The sequence below is a fragment of the Balaenoptera physalus genome (assembly GCF_965194825.1).
Source record: "Balaenoptera physalus genome assembly, chromosome: 15".
Taxonomy (NCBI): domain Eukaryota; kingdom Metazoa; phylum Chordata; class Mammalia; order Artiodactyla; family Balaenopteridae; genus Balaenoptera; species Balaenoptera physalus.
The window spans coordinates 58,960,403-58,981,425 of record NC_138894.1 but is presented as its reverse complement, the minus strand read 5'-3'; the positions used below and the strand labels follow the sequence as shown (position 1 = coordinate 58,981,425).

At 45.6% G+C, this 21,023-nt stretch overlaps 2 protein-coding genes and 1 long non-coding RNA gene across 5 annotated transcripts in view; 2 read left to right on the top strand and 1 right to left on the bottom strand.

Moving 5' to 3' along the window:
* The window catches only part of TTC7A (tetratricopeptide repeat domain 7A), a 178,599-nt gene extending 168,597 nt beyond the window's left edge, over positions 1 to 10,002 (top strand). Inside the window, exon 20 of one of the 3 annotated variants that reach the window (XM_082427710.1) lies at positions 8,429 to 10,002. In XM_082427710.1, coding sequence (XP_082283836.1) covers positions 8,429 to 8,497 — 69 coding nt within the window. In that variant the 3' untranslated portion in view covers positions 8,498 to 10,002. Of the gene's footprint in view, positions 1 to 2,514; positions 3,750 to 5,593; positions 5,986 to 8,428 lie in introns of those variants that run through there. The other 2 variants (XM_082427709.1, XM_082427712.1) reach the window with 2 other exon arrangements.
* Positions 7,290 to 21,023, bottom strand: part of STPG4 (sperm-tail PG-rich repeat containing 4) — a gene marked incomplete at its 3' end in the record, with an annotated part of 43,466 nt that continues 29,732 nt past the window's right edge. Inside the window, 3 exon segments of the mRNA XM_082427886.1 lie at positions 7,290 to 7,309; positions 7,312 to 7,411; positions 10,049 to 10,153. Of these exon segments, the coding sequence (XP_082284012.1) occupies positions 7,290 to 7,309; positions 7,312 to 7,411; positions 10,049 to 10,153 (225 nt within the window).
* Positions 10,909 to 17,346, top strand: LOC309643271. The gene is made up of 2 exons (XR_014253668.1): positions 10,909 to 16,340; positions 16,410 to 17,346. It is a non-coding gene; the product is annotated as an uncharacterized lncRNA (long non-coding RNA).

Sequence of the window (21,023 nt, the reverse complement as noted above, 5' to 3'; positions counted from 1 at the left end):
TAAAAACTTATTTCATCAGGTGACTTTTGTCAGCATCAAACACCAGAAATGACTGATGATATTCAGGCTAACAGTCCTTCCCTAGACAATTCTTTGTGGTTCAAAATAATCAAAGGAACTTCCATAATATAAAAGATTTTATGAAACACAAAAGACTCCAAATAGCCAAAACAATCTTGAGAAAGAAGAACAAAACTGGAGGTATCACTCCCTGACTTTCAGACTATACTACAAAGCTACAGTAATCGAAACAGTATGGTACTGGCACAGAAACAGACACATAGATCAATGGAACAAAACAGACAGCCCATTAATAAATCCACGAACTTATGGTCAATTAATCTATGACAAAGGAGGCAAGAATATACAATGGGGAAAAGACCATCTCTTCAGTAAGTGGTGTGGGGAAAACTAGACAGCTACATGTAAAAGAATGAAATTAGAACACTTTTCCCACATCATATACAAAAATAAACTCCAAATGGATTAAAGACCTAAAGGTAACACCAGAAACCATAAAACTCCCAGAAGAAAACATAAGCAGAACACTCTTTGACATAAATCATACCAATATTTTTTTGGATCTGTCTCCTAAGCCGAAAGAAATAAAAGCAAAAATAAACAAATGGGACCTGATTAAACGTAAAAGCTTTTGCACAGCAAAGGAAACCTATGACAAAACAAAAAGACAGCCTACTGAATGGGAGAAAATATTTGCAAATGATATGACCAATAAGGGGTTAATATCCAAACTATATAAACAGCACATACAACTCAACATCAAAAAAACAAACAACTTGATTAAGAAATGGGGAGAAAACCTTAATAGACATTTCTCCAAAGAAGACACACAAATGGCCAACAGGCACATGAAAAGATGCTCAACATCGTTAATCATCAGAGAAATGCAAATTAAAACCACAATGAGATATCACATCTGTCAGAATGGCTACCATCAAAAAGAACACAAATAACAAATGTTGGCAAGGATGTAGAGAAATGGGAATGCTCCTACACTGTTGGTGGGAATGTAAACTGGTGCAGCCACTGTGGAAAACAGTATGGAGGCTTCTCAAAAAGCTAAAAATAGAACTACCACATGACTCAGCAATTCTCCTTCTGCATATATATCCAAAAAGAAAAAAAAACAAAACAAAAACCAAAAACACTAATTCAAAAAGATACATGCACCCCAATGTTCATAGCAGCATTATTTACAAGTGCCAAGATAGGGAAGCAACCTAAGTGTCCATCAACAGATGAAAGGATAAAGAAGATGTGGCACATATATACACAATAGAATACTACTCGGCCATAAAAAAGTGAAATTTTGCCATTTGCAACAACATGGATGGACCTGGAGGGTATTATGCTCAGTGAAATATGTCAGACAGAGAAAGACAAATACTGTATGATATCACTTATATGTGGAATCCAAAAACTAATACAAACTAGTGCATATAACAAAAAAATAAACAGATTTACAGATATAGAGAATGAACTAGTGGTTACCAGTGAGGAGAGGAAAGGGGCAAGATAGGCATAGAGGATTAAGAGGTACAAACTACCATGTATAAAATAAATAAGCTACAAGCATATATAGTACAACACAGGGAATATAGCCGATATTTTATAATAACTATAAATGGAGTATAATCTTTAAAACTGTAAATCATTATGTTTTACACCTGAAACTTACATAATGTTGTATCAACTATACCTCAGTAAAATATAGTATTCAGTGAGCATCTACTATGTGCTAACACTGTACTGGCACTGGGAAATTCACCGATGCCCCAGTAGATCCCAACTCTATGATCTCAGAGCCCACAATCCAACGCTGGCCTCAGGCAAGGATCTGGGGACTACTGGAGCCCTTAGGAGAAGCACCAACCAGTTTGGGGAAGACTGGGGAAGGTGAAGATAGCACATGAAGGGCCAGGGGAGAGTAGCATTTCAGGCAAAAGGATGCCTCACATCCTATCCCAGCTACAAGTTAGATAGATGGTGTGGAATACTGAATAACGCCCTCCCGAAGGTGTCCATGTCTAATCCCCAGAACCTGTGAGTATGTTCTTTCACATGGTAAAGGGACTTTGCAAACGTGATTAAGTTAAGGGTCTTGAGATGGGGAGAGTATCCAGGTGGGCCCAATATAATCACAAGGATCCTTACAAGAGGAGAGGAAAACAGGGGGGTCAGAGTCAGGAGTGGATGTGATTGTGGGAGCAGGAGTTTGGAGTGATTTGAGGAAGCGGCCATGAGCAACAGAATGCAGGTGGTCTCCAGAAGCTAAAAAAGAGAAGAAAACATTCTCCTCTCAGAGCTTCCAGAAAGAGACTCCTTCTGGAACCAGCCTGCCAACACCTTGACTTTAGCCCAGTGAGACTGATTTGGGGACCCCTGACCTCCTGAACTGTAAGAGAATAAATTTGTGTTGTTTTAAGCACCAAAGTCTATGGAAATTTGTTACAGCAGCCATGGGAAACTAACACAGATGGTCTGTTTCCACAGTGAGCTACCCCCGGCACACAGGTTCTCTGCAGTCCAGCTCCCATGCCCAGCCCAGGACGGGTTGGGGATTAGAAGCTTCAACAGCTGTGACCCTGCCTGGCGTGTTTCCAAGCGTCCCCTCTGGTCCTGATGAATAAGAGAAGCTCCAGCAACTTCCTTTCTCCATGATGGCCCTCAGTTACCATGCAGGACCTCCGAGCTCTGGGACTTCAGAAAGGTGGTGAGGGGACAAAGGCCGGCCCTCATCAAGCCCAGAGCTCTGCTTGTGACCTGCACGCCTCCAGTGCACTGCCTTGCCATCCAACCCTGCCCCCTCCCAGGTTGCTCAGTTCCCTGGCTCCTCCCCCCCCCCGCCCCCTGAGCCCACTCTGGTGACTAGAGATGCAGTGTCACTAGGCCTGAGCTCCCTTCCTGCCTACACTTCTCAGGGACTAAGCCACACTCAGACCCAAAGCAGCCACATTGCCACCTCCCTCCGCTGATGGATGGGCCTCTCTGAGCCCCCGTCTCTCTTCAAAAGGGTGACACACTTTTCTGGGCTCCGATAGAGCTAAGGGTGTTGTCAACAAGGCAACGCGAAGCACCTGCTGAGACCTCCTCCACGCGTCCACCCCCTGGGCCTCCCCTTCCTCTGGCTCCTCCTCCTTCTATCCCCCACCCTCTCGCCTACTCGCCATCCCCAACATGCAGGCCTCCGTCAGCCTTGGCCCCTCCTGCCATCCAGAATCACCCCTTCTCTGGGGAGCCGGTAGGGCGAGCTGGGCCAGGGTCTGGGTCTCTGGCACTGGCCCCCACAGGCCTACCCGGTCCCTGCGGCCTTGAATCTGGTACCCAAACCCCTCCCTTTGGGCCTGGCAGGCTCTGTATGCCTGCAGCCCCGCCCTTGGCCAAAACCAAAGATCTGTGAGAAGCCCAGCCAAGAGTCAGGCCGGCGAGAGGTGCCTGAGTTCAGGGCCCTGCTGACCTCTCTACGCAGAATGACCTCCACCGGTAACGTTCCAGGAACTTACTTCACTCAGACCATCCGGCCCGGCGCCATCCTCTTTCCTTAGGACTCAGCCAGATGCTAACGCGGACCAACCTCTTCTTAACTGGAGCATGACTTCCTAGGGCAACGGCCAGGTCTTCTTAAACCTTCAGGGGTGGGGGAGCTACCTGTGGCCCCGCCCAGACTTATTGGTGATTGGTGCCTTCACACCATCTCAGCAGCGGTTCTCAACCTTGGCTGATCATTGCAATCACCTGCGGGTGGGGGCAGGGATGGGGAGGCACATTAAAAAAATACTGGGCCTGAGTCCTACCCAAGAGAGTTTGATGTGATCTGTTTGGGAGCTGCCAGGCACTGAGCTTTGTGAAGTCTCCCCCGGGGATTCTAAAATGCAGCTTAGAACAACTGATTCTGAACTTGTAGAATGTGTTTTCAAGATAATAGGACTTTCAAAGTAATCCTAGCCGCAGGGACGGGAGTCCAGGCAGCTGTGTGCTGCTTCGAGGCGGGTGGTACCGAGCAGGTGAGAGGTGATGCTGGAGGTCGGGCTGGTCACTTGAGCAACCTATGGCCCTAGGTCTCCAGGTCTGCAAGGTGTCCCCTGTGGGTCCAGAAAGCAATGGGGGTGGGGGTGCCAGTGGGGGTGAGGAAGGAGGGAAAGAGATGCGGGGGGGAGGACAAGCTGTCCCCACGAGTGCTGCGACTTGTGACATGCTCTGACTTAACGTGGAGGGAATTTCACATGGCAACAGCAGAAGATATTTGCAGCCAAGAAAACCATTTGCTTTGGTTGAAGCCAAATTCAGAGGGCAGTTGGAGTGTGGGTGGGGGAGGGGAGAGGAACAGCAGGATACTCAGGGAAGCCAGGGCTGGGACCTCGAGAAGCCAGTGTCACAGTGGTCCACGGGGGATGGAGGAGGGACCCTGCAAGGAAGGCCCCTTGGGACGTAGGATAAACACCACATTCCCTTCCATCTGCCAGCTCTTGGCTTTTCTAAGTCAGTTTGGACCTGTCACTGGATGCATACAACAGCCGTAGCTGCTAGGTGTTTATATCCCAACCTCAAAGCTCAAGCTCAAAGTCAACCCCAGTCTGCCCAGTCTCTCCATGTTGGAAAGGACAGAAGGAGGCCCTGCTCTTCCAACATTGTCCCAGTTTTTAGGCTTGTGGCAGGAAAAAGCCATCCAGAATCCCTCTGGTCTATTTGGGAAAGCCTCTCCCTACCTGTATGAGATTCTATAAAGAATGCTGGAATATGTCAAAGAAGAGAAGCAAATCACTGCTCTCCTGGCCGCCTGGTGCCTGCCAGCCCCTCTGCTAGCACCTAGGGAAACGCCTCTGTCACATCACCACAGAGGAGACACAGAGCAGGGGGAGGCTGCATTATGGGCAGGTGGCAAGGCTGGACAGGAGGACAGGGCTGGGGTACCCCCAGCTCCAGAAAGAAGACAGAAGTCACAGGAGCCAAGGGCAAAGTTAGTGCCTGGACTGGAAACTCAAGGGTGGCCCTGCGGAGTGTTCTCCAGCGGTTCCACCTCCAGGTGATGTCTCTGCAGGCCTCCCAAGCCCCCTTCTTGCAGGCCAGGCAGGAGACGCCCTCTCCTTCTTATTCTGAAAGGGTCTTCATTCTCTTCTAGAACACAGGGGAGCTGCCCTCCACCCCGGCACAGCTGGCCCCTGCAGCTATGTCTGCACCAAGGGTCTAGGCCCTCCTGGCCACAGCTGGAGGGCCCAAGGGTGGACCCCTGACCCAAGCTGGCCAACTGGATTCTCTCTCCTGGGAACCTGATACTGGAACCAGGAGGGGCTGCTTACGTTCTTTAGGGTGTGGGCTCAGGAAGTGATGCGAGGAGAAGGCTGCATTAGACCCTAAGCCTGGGAAGAGGCTGGCCTGAGGGAGAAGCAGAGGGGAGACAGAGGGAGAGAGAGGCGGTTCCTGCCCGCCCCTGGTTCACACTGCTGTCGGGGAGATACCCCACATACCTGCAACACAAGCTCCCTCCTGCCCTTGCCAGTGTGAGGGGTTCCCCTAACCTTCCATCCATGAGCCCCAAGACAGACATGACCGCCTCTCACCTCCCTCTCTCTAGAACTGCTGCCCTGAGCGCCAGGCACAACCTGACACACTGCTTCCTAGAGAAACATGCTCTGTCAGAAGTGCCAGCGTTACCTTCTGATCCTGCAGGGGCCTTTGACCCACTTGGAGAATAAAATTGGGAACTATCTGCCCTGCTGCCATCTGCTGATCAGAGTGGGACAGGAGCTGCCACCCCTGAGGCATCTGCCTCATCTTCCAAGGGGCCGTTTTCTGCTCTGAAGGAACACAGTGCAGGGAGTTTCTTCCACAAATGTGAGACGCGGATAAACCCAGGGAGATGATGACCTCCCCTTCCTTGCGCCCAATGCCCACTTTATAATGGTGTTTATATGACTAGAGAAGAGAGCTGGGTTTTTTTTTCATATAATAAAATATAGGGATTTATATTAGGTTTTCTTCTTTTTCTTTCTTTTAGTTAAAAAGAAAAAGATTCCTTCCTGTTATTGATTAATGACTCTAGTCTGCCCATCCTTCACGAGACCCTGGCTGTCCAGCATAGGGTCCATCTGGCTGGAGCTCCCAGAGCAGGACTGACTGCTTGGCCTGTGGTCTGGGGGTTGCCCAAGCCCCCTCCCGCCCCCATCTGCACCCTCCACTCTAGTTGGGCCAGGCTCCCTCTGTTCCCCTCCAGCAAATGTTTCTTCCTGTTTTTTGCCCAAACGGGGTTACTTGCCCTCCATCTTCCTCCCTCTCCTCTCTGCCTATCTCGGCCTCCTGGTCCCTTGGGTACCAGCCAAGCTGCCTCCTGCACCCGCCCGTCCTTCCCCGCTTGGGCCGTGCTGCCCTGTCCCTGCTCTGAGTGCCTGTTGTGGCCTTTGTTGTCAGAATTTGCTCCTCCACACACCAGGTGTGGTGATCTCACAGTTTCCCGAGACCAGGGCCTGTCTTGCTGGTGGAACTGCCATCCACATGACGGCCACCCCTGAGCTGCACACACAAGGTGACCGGAAGGAGGCTCTTGGCATGGTTTTCAAAGCCTTCCTCAAGCCGGGAACTCTTCCAAACTACCTTTCTGGCCTTGTCTCCCCTCCAACCCTCCCTAAACTTGGTCACATGCCTTGTTCATCTTTGTTTCAACCTCCACTCCCTAACCCCAGCACAGCACCTGGCACGGAACAGATCCTCAAAATATTTCTGTTGACTTGAAACCACAAATGCTCGTCGGGTTGAATCAATATTGTTCTCTTCAGGGAGTTGAGAAAGAGAAAGAACCATCTGTTGGGATCCCGTCAAGCTCGGGTTGGCCTTGGCTGAATGCCACCCCCCAAGAAAGTCTCCATGAGTCTATGAGGCATGATAACCCCAGTGTAGTGGAGACCCAGCTAGAGAGCCCAAGGTCACACAGAGCCCACCTGACATATCAGGGCCTGTCCAGGTGCTGTGAGAGCAGCTCAGGGGCACAGCCTCTGGGGATACACCCTCTGACAATACACAGAGGGAACATATAACTGATTGTTCAAACCAGGAAACTTCTGCACGTGAACTGGACATTTTGCTGGGACTATTCCAGATAAGCAGGCTGGGTGGTCCCCCCAGGCCATCGGTTATAGTCTGTGGTCAAACCTTCCTAAAGAAGAGACAAAATAGAGTTTTCTAAACATAAGAACTTACTAAAACTCGAAGTCGCTTAGGGCCAAGATGGGTTTATTTTATTTTTTATTTTTATTTATTTATTTTTTTTGATGGGTTTATTTTAAAAGCCAATTGTGTTGTTGAAGAAAAGGCTATGTTCTCGGCCCATTTTGGCTATGGTCCGGGGCTGCTTGGGGAATTGGGCTGAAGATGTGTATGCTCCTGGGCCTGGCGTTTTCTGAAAACACAACAGAAAACAGGGAGTGATGAGATAGTGACACCAGAACCTGAAGCCTCCTGAGCCTGGCTGTGGGCTCAGACGTGGCTGGCAAATCCCCACGGAGGGAGACGAGGGCCACAGTGGCCTGGGCTGGGGCCTATGCACCCTGGAATTGGAGCCTGTCCTTGGGGCTGAGACCTGATCCTGTCCTCGGCTCTCCCCAAGGCTGCAGAGGTGCTGAGAGAAGAGAGGCCAAGCAAGTGACAGCCCAGGGGAGGCGGGCTCACATCCCACCCGCACCTCAGGGCACGCTTTCTCCAGGGCACCCCCAGTCCCTGGGGATGCCAGCGTCTTCCCGCACCCCTCCGCCCTCAATGACCTCAGTCTAGTGGTAATGGGTTGGAGAGGATGGATTCTGAACCTGGGTGGTTGACCTCAAAAGCCCAGACTCGTGTGTTTCCATTGTTTTCCCCAGTATAATAGAGTAAGGTGCTTCACTACCAGGGGCTGTGGACCTCGGGCTCAGAGGGATGTATTCTCAAGGGACTGACGAGTTCTAATTTTGAAAAGCCATGTTTTCATTTTGATGAAATTCTTGAAAAATTATTTAGCCAATTATTTAAACAAAGCTTCTCTTCTGTAGTGATAAGATAAAAATGAATGTCATTCTCATAGACGAAGACTTTGATTTCTGAGGTCAGTGCTGCCCAGGCTGAGATGCACCCACATATTCCTGAATGCCCCAATATTTTATCTTAGAGACACACTGGTGTCTCTGGGTATCGTTAAGGGAAGGGTTTTAACGTCAGACGGGGCTGGGTTTGAGTCCTAGTCCCACCACCGATGGCTCAATATGACCCCGGGCCACATGCTTCCCACGCCTCACCCAGCAAATGAGGTTCTGAGGTTCACTGGGGGCCCCCAGGGACAGACAGCACCACCAGGCTGGCAGCAAGTACTGCTCCACACGCTGGCTACCACCGCTATTATTATCCCCTATCATCACCTACTTGTCATTGCCATCCTTCCTTGCAGTTTGCTATCTCTTCAGGAAACAGTGAGAGTGGAAACAGGATTACTAGAGCGTCAGCCCAGAGTGGATGAGATCAGCTGCCTGCAGAAGCTGCTTTAAACGACAGGATGTTTCCCTTGCCAAAAGCAGAGGAGCAGCCTGGAAATCTAATCAACTCCTGGCCAGACGTCAAAGGAAGCTGAAGCCTTTATTAGTGCTCTTAATGAGGAAGCAGCATGCGTGTGGAGTCCTGGAAGGCCAGTCCCCAAACAGGAGGTTCGTGGGCCTGGGCCTCGCAAGGCCACCCCTCAGGAGGTTACTGGTTGCGGTTCTCAGACCTTGAGAACATCCGGCTCCGTCCCCCAGCCCCGATTCCACTGTCACCAAGCAAATTTCTGATTGTCGTCGCCTTCCTTCCGAGTTTCCTACAAGGGGAGACGCTCCACAGAGCAGCGGCCCCAGACACCAGCCCCCTTGCTGGACACTTGTAAATGAATACCACACCTTCCGGCTTCTCCGTCAGTCTCCTTGGAGTTTGGTTAGCGTGACTCCAACTTCCTGAGGAAGCTCAGCCCTGTGACCTCTGACAAAAATCTGTGTTTGGATAATGATAATGCCACTAGGGTGTGAGGATCTGCTGAAGGGATCCACTAGCCTCCTGCCGTCGGTCTGTTTTTAATATTATTGGTGGGGCCTCCCCAGTATTCCTCCAGAGAAAGACCACACTGCTGCCACACTGTAGCACCGCAGCTGGCAGCTCTGCAGCGAGATGGCCTGGGACAACCCAGGGGGTGCTGGGGGAGGCGACCTGCAGGCAGCTGTCTCCTGCCCACCGCCCCAGCTCCTCCCACCCTCCTTGTTCTCCCCCCACCCCGGGGTGGTGCCGTTTGCTTATGAGCAGAATTTGTGTTTCTGTCTTCCTAACCATCTCCAATAAGGCTACAAACCACTGAGTTTGGGGGACTTTCAGACTGAGGTGCTGGCTGGGAACAACAAGGCCAAGGGAATTCACACTTTTAGCGTTAAACAAACAACAGCCCTAGCCACTTTCATAAGCTCCATGTTATGCTTTTGCCATCTTTCTTGGTCTTCTCTAGGCCTCCAGAGGCTCTCGCACACTCCCAGAATCCACCTTCTTTGTGTATCTCCATGAACTTGAGCCTCTTCCCTGTCTGTCCCGTGTCCTTGGGGGCAGGATGATGGCTCAGGCCTTAATGGTCCCCTTTGGGTCAATCATAATGTTTCTGCTGTGACTTTTTGCTCCCAGAAGACACATACACGAAGAATGGCAGTTCTGGATGGGCGGGGGCAGCCTGTGCCCACTGCTGGCTTCAATTCATTAAAGGAGTTTCCCCCCAGAGCATCCAGGACATAACACCGATGGCTAATTACTGTGCTGGCTGTTCTCATCTGGACCCATAATTCAGCCACGGGCTTCAGGTCTGGAGTCACTCTGAGCCTGAAGCTGGCCGAGGGCTTGCCGAGTGAGCTCTATGCCCTTTGCTGCCTTGATAAGCAATTTTAGTGTATATGTACTAGAATTGTATATAACTCTGCTACCCCCATCCGACCCCCAATGCCCACTCCCCACCCACCCACCAGCCACAAAACCTACAACCACATCTGTCTTTTAGGATACTTACTGAACAGGCAGGCAAGAATCGAGGTACTCTGGATTGAAAACAGGAAGTAACAGAACTTACTGAAGGTATTTTCAAGTTATAATGACCTGGTCCTGGGCCTTCACGCTGTAGAAAAAAAATTTTTTTTAAGTGTTTCATAAATATGATATCAGATATATTTTGATGCTATATTTGCCTTTTATGAATAAGCATATGAATCAGTGTGATAGGGTAGAAAAATCCCTGGATTGGGGCTCGGAAGATCTTATTAAGGTGTGCCCTGGCACAAGCCACTGTGAATGGGAATAATATCTGCTTTACCTGTCTCATGGATGACTGTGAAGACTGGAGTTAGGTGACCTGTGAAAGTCTCCCCTGTCCCTGCCTGATGCCCTCCCCTCTCCCAGGCCCCCTGCCCACCCCTGCAGGCCTCGCTCCATTCTTGTCCCTCTGTTGACAGTGACTTGCTGCTCTGAGCTGTTAGATTTATAAAACATACTTATTCTTTCATATAAATGCAGTATATGTTCTCTTCGTCCAAAAGAAAAAAGTATTCAGAGCAATTCACTGACCTAAGTATTGATACGATGCCATGAGGTTAACAGAAATGCATGAACACAATTTTAAAAAGACAAACACCTCAAAAGAAAAGTTAGCAAAAGGCAATTCACAAAGAGGAAATGCAGTGAGGAAATCGGGGGCTGGGGTGGGCTTTAAGGTCATTAATAACCAAATAAGGTGTAATTAAAACAAAGAGATACTTTTGTGGGGGCCAGGAAAGAAAGAGAGGGAGGGAGGGAGGGAGGAAGAAAGGGAGGGAGGGAGGAAGGAAGAGAGGGAAGGAGGAAGGGAGGGAGGGAGGGAGGGAAGGAGGGAGGAAAACTTTATCCACAGCGTGGACACTCCTATGACTCTGGTGGAAGTATTAATTTGATTAGCCTTTCTGAAGCACAATTTGGCAAGCTATGAAACAGCTTAAAAACAGATATACCTATCCAAAGGGAGAGAAAGAAGAAAGGAGTCTGGTTACAAGATTGTTGCAGGAACCCAGGAGACAAATGATGAGTCCTGAGCCCAGGTATGGCAGGAAAATGAACACAGCCCAAACAGCACAGTAGATGATAACACAGACAAAATGTTAACCTTTTTTTCTTTTCTAGCAATTCACTTCTTTTCCTCTCCCATTTTCAAATACCTGTGCTATTTGACAGAAAAGAGTCTTTCTGGCATGATGTCTTGGATCTGTTTCTAAACAACACAGGAACTACGGGAAGTGGGTGGGGTATGGACTGGCCAGGAGCTGGTCATTTTCGAACCTGGGGGTTCTGTCTATGTGGTATATATTTTTAAACTTTCTACAGTACAAAGTTAAAGACAATATATATTTATCATTTTGACCCAGCAATTCCATTTTTAGGAATTCTTCCTAAGAAAACAATTGAGAATGTATGCAAATATTTGGTCACAGAGACATTCACTATAACATTGTTTCTAAAAGTTGAAAATTGGAAATAAATGGAATGACCAGTGACGTGTGCCTGGTTAAATAAATTGTGATTCTTCCATCCAGCCATCCAGGTTGATGAATTTTTAGGGACATAAACACTATTCCCAAATATTGTTAAGTGAACAATGCAAGCTTTAAAAAATGTGCATAAAAAAACTGGGAATGGAATGTTCACTGACAGTAGTTTTCTCCAGGTGGTGGCATGTTGAGTAAAAAGAAACTTTTTTTTTTTTTTGCTTACTGTCAGTTTCTAATTTTTCTATGATGGACTTAAGTACTCTTGAAATATGAAAAAAAATTATACCTAATGTATAGATAAATGAATATGGAAATTGGGTAAGTGAAAAAGGGGGTAGGGAAAAAAATAAAATGAGCAGTAAGGTTAGAACAGAAATGTTCCTGTAAGATCCTGTAACACATGAGGCTGAGCCACAAGGTAGCTCAATGGCTTTGGCTGAACAAGCACCAACTGCAGCCCCTCCTCAGGATTTAAGAGCAAGGCTTTCAAAACCCTGTTCTCCTTTGGGTGGCACAGCAGCATAATTAGAGCTGCCATTCTCAATTATCCACCACGAATGAAGTCTGTTATTATCAGCCAAGCACAAATCTGATAATCAAGGGATGCGCCTCATCATTTTACAATTCATGGCAGAGAGATGAAAATAGCAATGTTTTCAACCTGATGCATCCATGGGACAAAGATCGCTGTCAGGGCAAGGCTCTCCGTACAACGTGACCAACCTCTGCACTCCCACTGGAGAAGTCCAAGCCACCATAAGAACACAGACATAGAAAGTCGGGGAAATCTGGACAGGAACGGTTTGCACAAAGTCCCTTTGGTTTGGCCATAAGAAATGCAAGCTCTCAAGCCAAAGTGGTAGCTGGGGCAAAAGACGCTGCTGAGGGTGCCACCACTGACTCTATGCTTACGACAGCCTAGCTGTCTGCGGGATGGCTAAGAAACGCTGTGACCTGCACCCTTTCCCCCCAAGCCTCATGTGGCTTTCACTTCTAAGCTTCCAAGTCATGAGCTGCTTGGGAGGCCAGGTGCCAGGCCTGGCGAAGCCCTGATGTGTGCCTATGCCATCCAGCAGCCTCCCTGTGTGTGCCTGGTCATCTGAATCAAAGGGCCTGAGACTTAGGGAAGAAAGAAATTACTAAATGCTATTTGCCCTCCATGTGTTACATGGGATCTTTTAAGTGGGGAACATTAAGGAAGTGGATATGGGCCCAAGTTCATATTCCAGAAGCCACAGGAATCCTGCTCTAAGTGAGAAGTAATGGTCAGGCCAGGGCCCTGCAATGGGTGGGAAGCAGCTCCAGCAGAGTCCCCGATTCTGCCCTAACCAAGGATGGCAAGTGGGCAGAGCTGAAAGGAGGGAAGGGGACTTGGTCCAGGATGCCTCTGAATGTGTGTTGAGAAATGGACCCGGTTCAACGAGAGGGGGGTTTAAAACAAGGAGGACAGGGAGGGGTAATATAGGGATAGGAGATTAAAAGGTACAAACTATTATGTATAAAATAAGCTACAAGGATATATTGTACCACACAGGGAATATGACCAATATTTTATAATAACTACCCTTTAAAAATTGTAAATCACTATATTGTACGTCTGTAACTTATATAATATTGTACATCAACTATATATCGATTTAAAAAAAGAAAGAGAAGGACATTTAACTGTGTCCTACTCCTCCCTGAAGTTGGGGATTCTGCTCTCTGGTTTGCTGGCGATCTCTGAGCATGGTCCAGAACTTTGGACCACGTTACGTACGATGTGTGGGTGAAGGGTGGCACCCAGGTTCATCAGGCAGTACTAAGCACCTCTTGCACAAATTGGATGGACCATTTCTTAAACCTTCCTATCATCAGGGCCATGCTTTGGCAACTCTGGGTTTCCCAAACTAAACTTTTCAAAGACCTTTGACATCTGGTGCCAAGGGAGAACAGAATTATCACCTTCCTAGAATCCCAGAACCTGCTGCCAAAAGAAATGACAGGAACCTTTTATAGTTTCCCATTCCTCGATTCAGGGCATGATTACATCTGAACCCTCCTGGTAAGATGATCATATCTTTCTCTTGCCTTTGAAAAAGTCTTATCTAATTGACTTTCTACTTAAGGACAATCTTAACCTTAAGGGATTACACAGTATTTTATGTATGATAGTATTTTATGATGAATAAAATACTATCATCGACCTAGAGGAGTTTATGGTCCAGTGAGGGACACAGGCAAACAGAAACACCAAAAAAGAATAAATGAAGATGTGAGGAGCTAGGATGGTGCTGAGTGAGGGCAGAGCTAGCTGCATGGCTTCAAGATTGCAAACCAGGCCCTTGGTGCACCTGGCCTGTGCTAGGTAAGTTTGATCTCAGTGGGATGTTACAAAGAGCAGGGGTTTTCCACTCACTGCAAAGGACTCGGAATGCATGGGTCTCACTCATTTTTCTGGAGTGCTCCTGGGACCGTGTCGTACCAGGAAGACATAGCATAGCCTCCACCTTGGCCTTCTTGCCCTATTTGGTTCCAACCCCTAATGTGCAATACTGCTCAGTACTGTTGTAGGCCTTGGGTAAAAGCCTTGCCACCCCCTCACCTGCCACTGATCACACCCCTCCTCCAGGGCTGAGAGGATGGGACTGGCTTATCTACACAACACCGCTCAGGAATTGAGAGGCGCCAGATGCCTCTGAAAGACTGTGTGAGAGTAGATGAAATTATCCCACGATTTTGTGTGTTGAATTATGTTCTCCCAAATCCATAAATCCTATGAGTTTTTGGTGTGTTGAATTACGTTGAATGTTGAATGGTGTTCCCCCCAAATTCTTAAGACCAGTGGATTTGGAATTCCCAGTACCTCACAGTGTGACCTTACTTGGAAATAAGGTCACTCCAGATGTAGTAAGTTAAGATGAGGTCATTAGGATAGACCCTAATCCAATATGAATGGTATCCTTTAAAAGGGGGGAATTTTGGGCACAGAGACACACAGACGGGGAAAACATCACGTGAAAATGAAGGCAGAGATCTACAAACCAAGGAATGCCAAAGATGGCCAGGAGACCACAGGAAGCTATGAGAGCGGCATGGAACTGACTTTCCCTCACTCGAAAGGAACCAAAACTGCTGGCACCTTGATCTTGGACTTCTAGCCTCTAGAACAGAGACAATAAATTTCTGTTGTTTAAGCCACCTCAGTCCTTTATTATGGCAGCCCTAGCAAATGAATACGTAAGTGTTCAGTTCATTTCTTCATTCAAACAATATACAATGTGCCAGACACTGTGCTGGGAGTTGGGAATACAGTGGTATATGATTGTCTCCCAATCTCTGTTCTCCTAATTCCTTAGTATTAGGACAATTTTAAACTGGGCACATGTCCACCCAGAATAAAGACTTAATTTCCCAGCCTCCCTTGCAGCTAGGTGTGGCCACATAGCTGATTTCTGGCCAATAGGATGGAGGTAGAAGAGGTGTATGCAAATTCTAAGGAGCATCCTAAAGGAGGGGGCAGCTCATCCATCTTCCCTGCCCTCCTGCCTGCTAGCTGGTCCCATGTTCTCAGCTCTCTGGGACCATGGGTGTGGAAGCAATGCTTAGCAGAGCAGCACACAGAAATCTGATGCTGCAGAATTACCACACCAGCCCTAAACTGCCTACTGCAGGCACTTTATATAAGAGAGAAAGAAGTTCCTATCTTGTTTCTAATATTGTTACCTGTGGGCTCTGTTAGTGGCAGCAGAACTCAGTCTTAATTGACAAGGTAGGCATGTTTCCTACTCTCATGGGGTTTACATTCCAGCAGGGAATGTCTACCTTACAAAAATATGATGAATGTGTGGAGTATCACACAGAGGACATATATGGTGCCATGAGAGCATGGAAGAGGGTAAACTGATCTGGCCTGAGGGGCCTGAGGAGCTCTTTAAAGAAGTACATTTGAGCTAAGACCAAAAGAACAAGGAGGAGGAGGAGTTTGCAGGGCAAAAAGGCTGGAGGAAGGGTCTGTGTAAGAAGAAGTAATGGGAAGGATTAGGGAACATCAAAAGGGGCAGGGCCTCAGGGCAAGCCTGAAAGGAGGATATTGTTTATTCTAACCCTGTTGGGACAAATTCACGGCATCACAGGAATAAAATAAAAAGTGCATAGGCTCCTGTCAAAAAATAGGGTTAGGGACCTGAAATTCACCTGGCTTGTGACAGTTACCACTTTGTTGTTTTTTCACATGTGTATTAACACTAAGAATGGTTTTACGATTTAATTGCAGATGTAAACTGTCAAATGTCACCTATGTATGTCCAATCTACGAGTCCTCAGTTTCCTGAAGGCTTCTCGTTTGCAGGCAGGTGTGCCGGTCATCCAGGGCACCTCTGCAGCCTGGTCTGAAGCAGACTCAGCAGGCAGTCTCCACCACTGCCCACCGCAAGCTCCCAAGGACCTTCTGCACGGCCAGAGGGCTACCCCATCCCTGCCACCATCTCTAGCTCCCAGCCTTCATTCACATACCCTCTCATTTGATGCTCACAACAGCCCCGTGGAGGAAATGCTATTACCTCCACTTAACAGACAAATAAGTGAGGCTCAGTGGGGTTAGAAACAAATGACTTAGCACCTCAGCTGCAGAAGCCAGAACCAGTGACTGACCTTGCTTCTCAGCACTGGGAGGTATCAGTACTTAGTTCTAAGCTATTTTCCTTTAAAATCATAAAGCTAAAGGGAACCTAGAAAGAGCACACAGTCCGTCCCTACTGATCCTAGGCGCAAACAACTTTCAACGAATCATACTTGAAAAGAGAAAAGGTCAGAGATAAAATGTATGGCTCCAAATGTCTATATATACACATGTAAAGGTCAGAGAAAAGAGAAAAGGTCAGAGATAAAATGTATGGCTCCAAATGTCTATATATACACATGTAAAACATAAGAAATATGCAACATAAACTGAAATGACTAGACGTGGTGGTAAAAATGATCTCCCCCAAATTTGGTGTGGTGGATGGGTGTGATAGCTGGACCACACTGCCCAAAATAAAACAGATGCCCCAGCAAGGAGGGTGGAACCCTGTGTGGTGGTGGGCAAAGAGAGGAGCTAGGGCTGCCTCTGTGGGAATTCAGGAGGAGGCATGTGGCAGGGTGTATCCAACTTGGGAAATTCTAGAATTCTGTAACTATCGATCTACAGGTTCAGAGAAAGGAGACATGCCTGCTGGTGGGTGGGGTAGCAACAAACCTGGCAGGGGCCAAAAGTTATTCACATTTGAAATTAAGAATTGATGATACCTCTGAAGCTCTGTACTTCTTAAAAACCCTAGTAGTTATATTTGAAAGGTTATATCTTTCCAAAAACGTTACCTACAAGTGAACTCATCTTTGAGGAGACTGACCCTGGGACCTGTTTTACTCATCTAAACTTTCAGATTCCATTCAGTCAGATGTCCATTTGGCTTTTTTTCAATGTGACCATGTTTACTAATTCCGTGCTCCTCACGGAATTTTAAACTAGCAGCTTAGTTTTTAACTGAAGTAATTCCTTAAATGCAGAAATAACTGAAATGATTCAGCGTTCTTTCATAACGCTAGTTTTAATGCAGGCAGTATGCCATGGATCTGCTATCACCTTTTCAAACTTCTATCAAATGTGACTAAAACAGATAAATCACATAACGCTCATTTGTGTCTGTACAGACTCTTCCCTGTTTATCTGATCCTTTCCTTATTTTTTATAGGCTTGTCTGGTTTTAAGAAATACAGAAACATCTTGAAACACTTCTGATATCAAATAAAAGAAACCCATTTTTTCATTTGACATTGTAAGATTTTATTCCTACTGTCAGGAAAGATGCGTGTGTCTCATTTTTTCACTTTATGTACAACTGCGAGAAGTAATCACTGAAAAGAAACTGCTCAGCGAATCACTGTTGGAAGCCCCAAATCATATGAATGACTGAGTCCTAATTAAGTAGCAGTAATGGCACTATTTTTTTTTTTTAATGGCACTATTTTTATTAAAGTAACAAAATATTTTTATGTTGACCATTTCCATGGCTCTTTTCTTCAAACTATCATTTTTCTGACTTTCAAAAATTATATTTTGAAAAATTATAAAAGTAATGCAAAAGAGAGAAAGGAAGCAAACAACCACCCTTAATTACAACACCTCAGCATAGAAACTAAAAGCATGGTGCAGTTCCTGTTTTTTCATACACATAATTTTTTTACATTATTTTAATCATGATAGACATACCAATTTGTATCCTGCATTTTTTCACTATGCATTAGACCATAAATATTTTTGGTACTATTTTATAAATTTTAACAATAATTGTTTTAATAGCTGTAAAATATTCCTTTGTGTAGGTATGTAATATTCTTTTTAAATTACATCTTTCTCCTGAATACAAGATTGTTGCTATTGTTATCTTGCTATTATAAATAATCCCTTGATGATATTCTTTGTATAGATTAATATTACTGTATATAAATTATTACTTTATGAGGGTTTTCACACAATGGAACTAGTGGGCTAACAGAAACAGTTTTAATAGCTCAATACATACTCCCACCAGCAAGGGACACAAAAAGCACTGATGTTATGGTCCACATGCCAAGTAGATATTGGGGAAAAAAGATTTAGAAAAACAAAAATCTTCCTTACTCCTCCTTACCTTAATGGGAGTATTAAATAAAGTCATCAGTGTCCCCTATATGTTCAAAGAAGTTGTGCAGAATATCTGCTATCCTTAATGCCCAAATTTTGAAATGCATTCAGGAGGGAAAAAAATTCATGCAGTTTTTTTGTAGGTCAAGAGATTGAGTCATTTATAAAAGCTAAAATTAAAGGGAGGAATGAGGGGAGGAGAAACCACAAATGACAAGTTTTACTTTGTCCACTTTGCTTGGATAAGAATGACTGGGGTTTGTTGCAGTTTGTTTTCTACTCTTTAAAACAAATCCTGCTATGAGGGAACTGTGCCTTTGGGTCTGGGGATTTGAGGGGCTTGGTCATTATTATCAAAGTGCTAAAAGGGAATGGTGGCTGGTAGAATTTTCCAATACAATTTTTTTCTGTGGGTACAAAAGGGCCCTTTTTACTTTTGGTAGAACATATCTTCTGGTGTCTATCCCAAACTGCTCACATAAACACTCCTCACTGTCTTTCCTATGGACAAAACAATTATGCTGATCCATAATCAATTATTATTATTATTTCAACAATAACTGAAATAGCCAATAAGTGTACAACCTTACGCTGGTAATCTGAAGATTAGAAACCATCTTCCAACCAGACAAATCCCTTCCCAGCTGCTTCTCCTGAGAGCCACCTACACCTTGGGACAAAGTGTAATTCATCAATGGAATCCTTGACATAAACAAGAAGGCTGCATTTCTTTAACAAGTGATGATGGCTCATCCACATGGAGGGGGCTTCAGGCACATAAGACCCTAGAGGATTTTCAAATTCAAAGTTACTGTACTTTTTACAACTAAAAAATGGTGTAGTAATCTGCCATGCCTTCACATGGTCATCCACTCATTTTTTGATAGGCTGCTCCTAGAGATTCTAGGCATAAATGATTAACACATTTCAATGAGCTAGTTTTCACAGATGATGGAAAGAAAGAAGGAAGAGATACACACCTGTACGTATCCATCTTTTATAACCTGCCTCGTTCCCTAAAGCGTTTAAAGTGACTTGGTGAATGTCTATAGGATGTCGTACTCTATTGCACCTGATCTACAGGTCAGATTTCTGGTGATCGTAGGTTTCATGTATACCAACGGTGAGGCAACCTGTCCTAAATCAACAGGGCTCAAGTGACACTGTGACCTCACACAAAATGCATTTCAGAAGAATAAGAGTGACAAGTTGGTTAAAAAAAACCAAAATGCCAAAAAAAAACCCAAAGAAAATTAAAGTGACGTCATGTCTCTGGAGGGAATTTTTTAAGTGGTGGAAAGGATACAAAGAAAAGGAATGGAAAATTGGAAATTTGGAAAAGGAAAGGATACATAGGTTTCATTCATTCATTCATCACATTTTTGGCGCACTGTCCTAGGTGCTGGGGGCATTGATGAATAAGACAGCCCCTTCTTTCATGGATCTTACATTCCAGAAGGTGCTTACAAACTCTCTAATTTGATGACGTAAACATTTTACATTTTAGGGACTTCCCTGGCGGTCCAGTGGTTAAGACTTCGCCTTCCAATGCAGGAGGTGTGGGTTCCATCCCTGGTCAGGGAGCTAAGATCCCACATGCCTCGCAGCCAAAAAACCAAAACGTAAAACAGAAGAAATGTTGTAACAAATTCAATGAAGACTTTAAAAATGGTCCACATCAAAAAAACTTAAAAAAAAAAATTTTACATTTTAAACTTCTGTATATTAAAAAACACAAAGTAAAAGGCAAAAATCCCTGAAAAACTTCCACAAATAGAAGTGTTAATATCTCTTCACTATAGAGTTTTTACAAATCAACAAAAAAGAATGTTAAAGCTCCACCCAACAGATAACTGGGTAAAGAATGTGGCCAGAAAGTATGCAAGAAGGGCCACAAGGAACTGGCTAACAAATAACTAGAATGTGTAGCCTCCGATCCTACAGATTAAAATAATGAGATATCATTCTTTTACCATCAAATTAACAACGATAAACAAGATTTATAAAAATTTTGTGAAATAGCACTCTTCTTAGTTCCCCTGCAGTGGGAACACAGCGTCTCAACCACTGGACCGCCAGGGAAGTCCCGGTACTCTCCTTTTTTTAATCTGTCTATCTGTCTATCTATCTATCTATCTATCTATCTATTTATTTTTGGCTGCATTGGGTCTTCATTTCTGCGCGCGGGCTTTTCCCTAGTTGTGGAGAGCAGGGGCTACTCTTTGTTGCAGTGTGGTGGCTTCTCTTGTTGAGGAGCATGGGCTCTAGGCACGTGGGCTTCAGTAGTTGTGGCATGCGGGCTCAGTAGTTGTGGCTCGCGGACTCTAGAGTACAGACTCAGTAGTTGTGGCACATGGGCTTAGCTGCTCCGCAGCATGTGGAATCTTCCCGGACCAGGGTTTGAACCCATGTCCCCTGCACTGGCCGGCGGATTCTTAACCACTGCACCACCTGGGAAGTCCCCCAGTACTCTCTTGATTGCCGGTGGAGATATAAATTAATGTAATACTTCTTTAAACAGATCAAGAACCTGTATATAATCTCTACTCTAGTAAATCCTATTTGTGATGATCTATAAAAAATGATTCCTAAGTTTAGAAAAGACTTTATGCGTTGTCTTATCATAGCATTAGTCTTTTGATCTATGTATTCAGCACCATTGTCCTTGCATAACAAAGCTGTGAATGTAGACAGAATCTGTCATAGCACAAAAGAATTCTCCAAAGAGCTGCCCACTAATAAAATTATATCCTATTCAAATATCCCTCCCTGCTTAACACTAGCATCCACCACTGCAGACAGGTGAGGTTCTTTGTGAGTCAGTT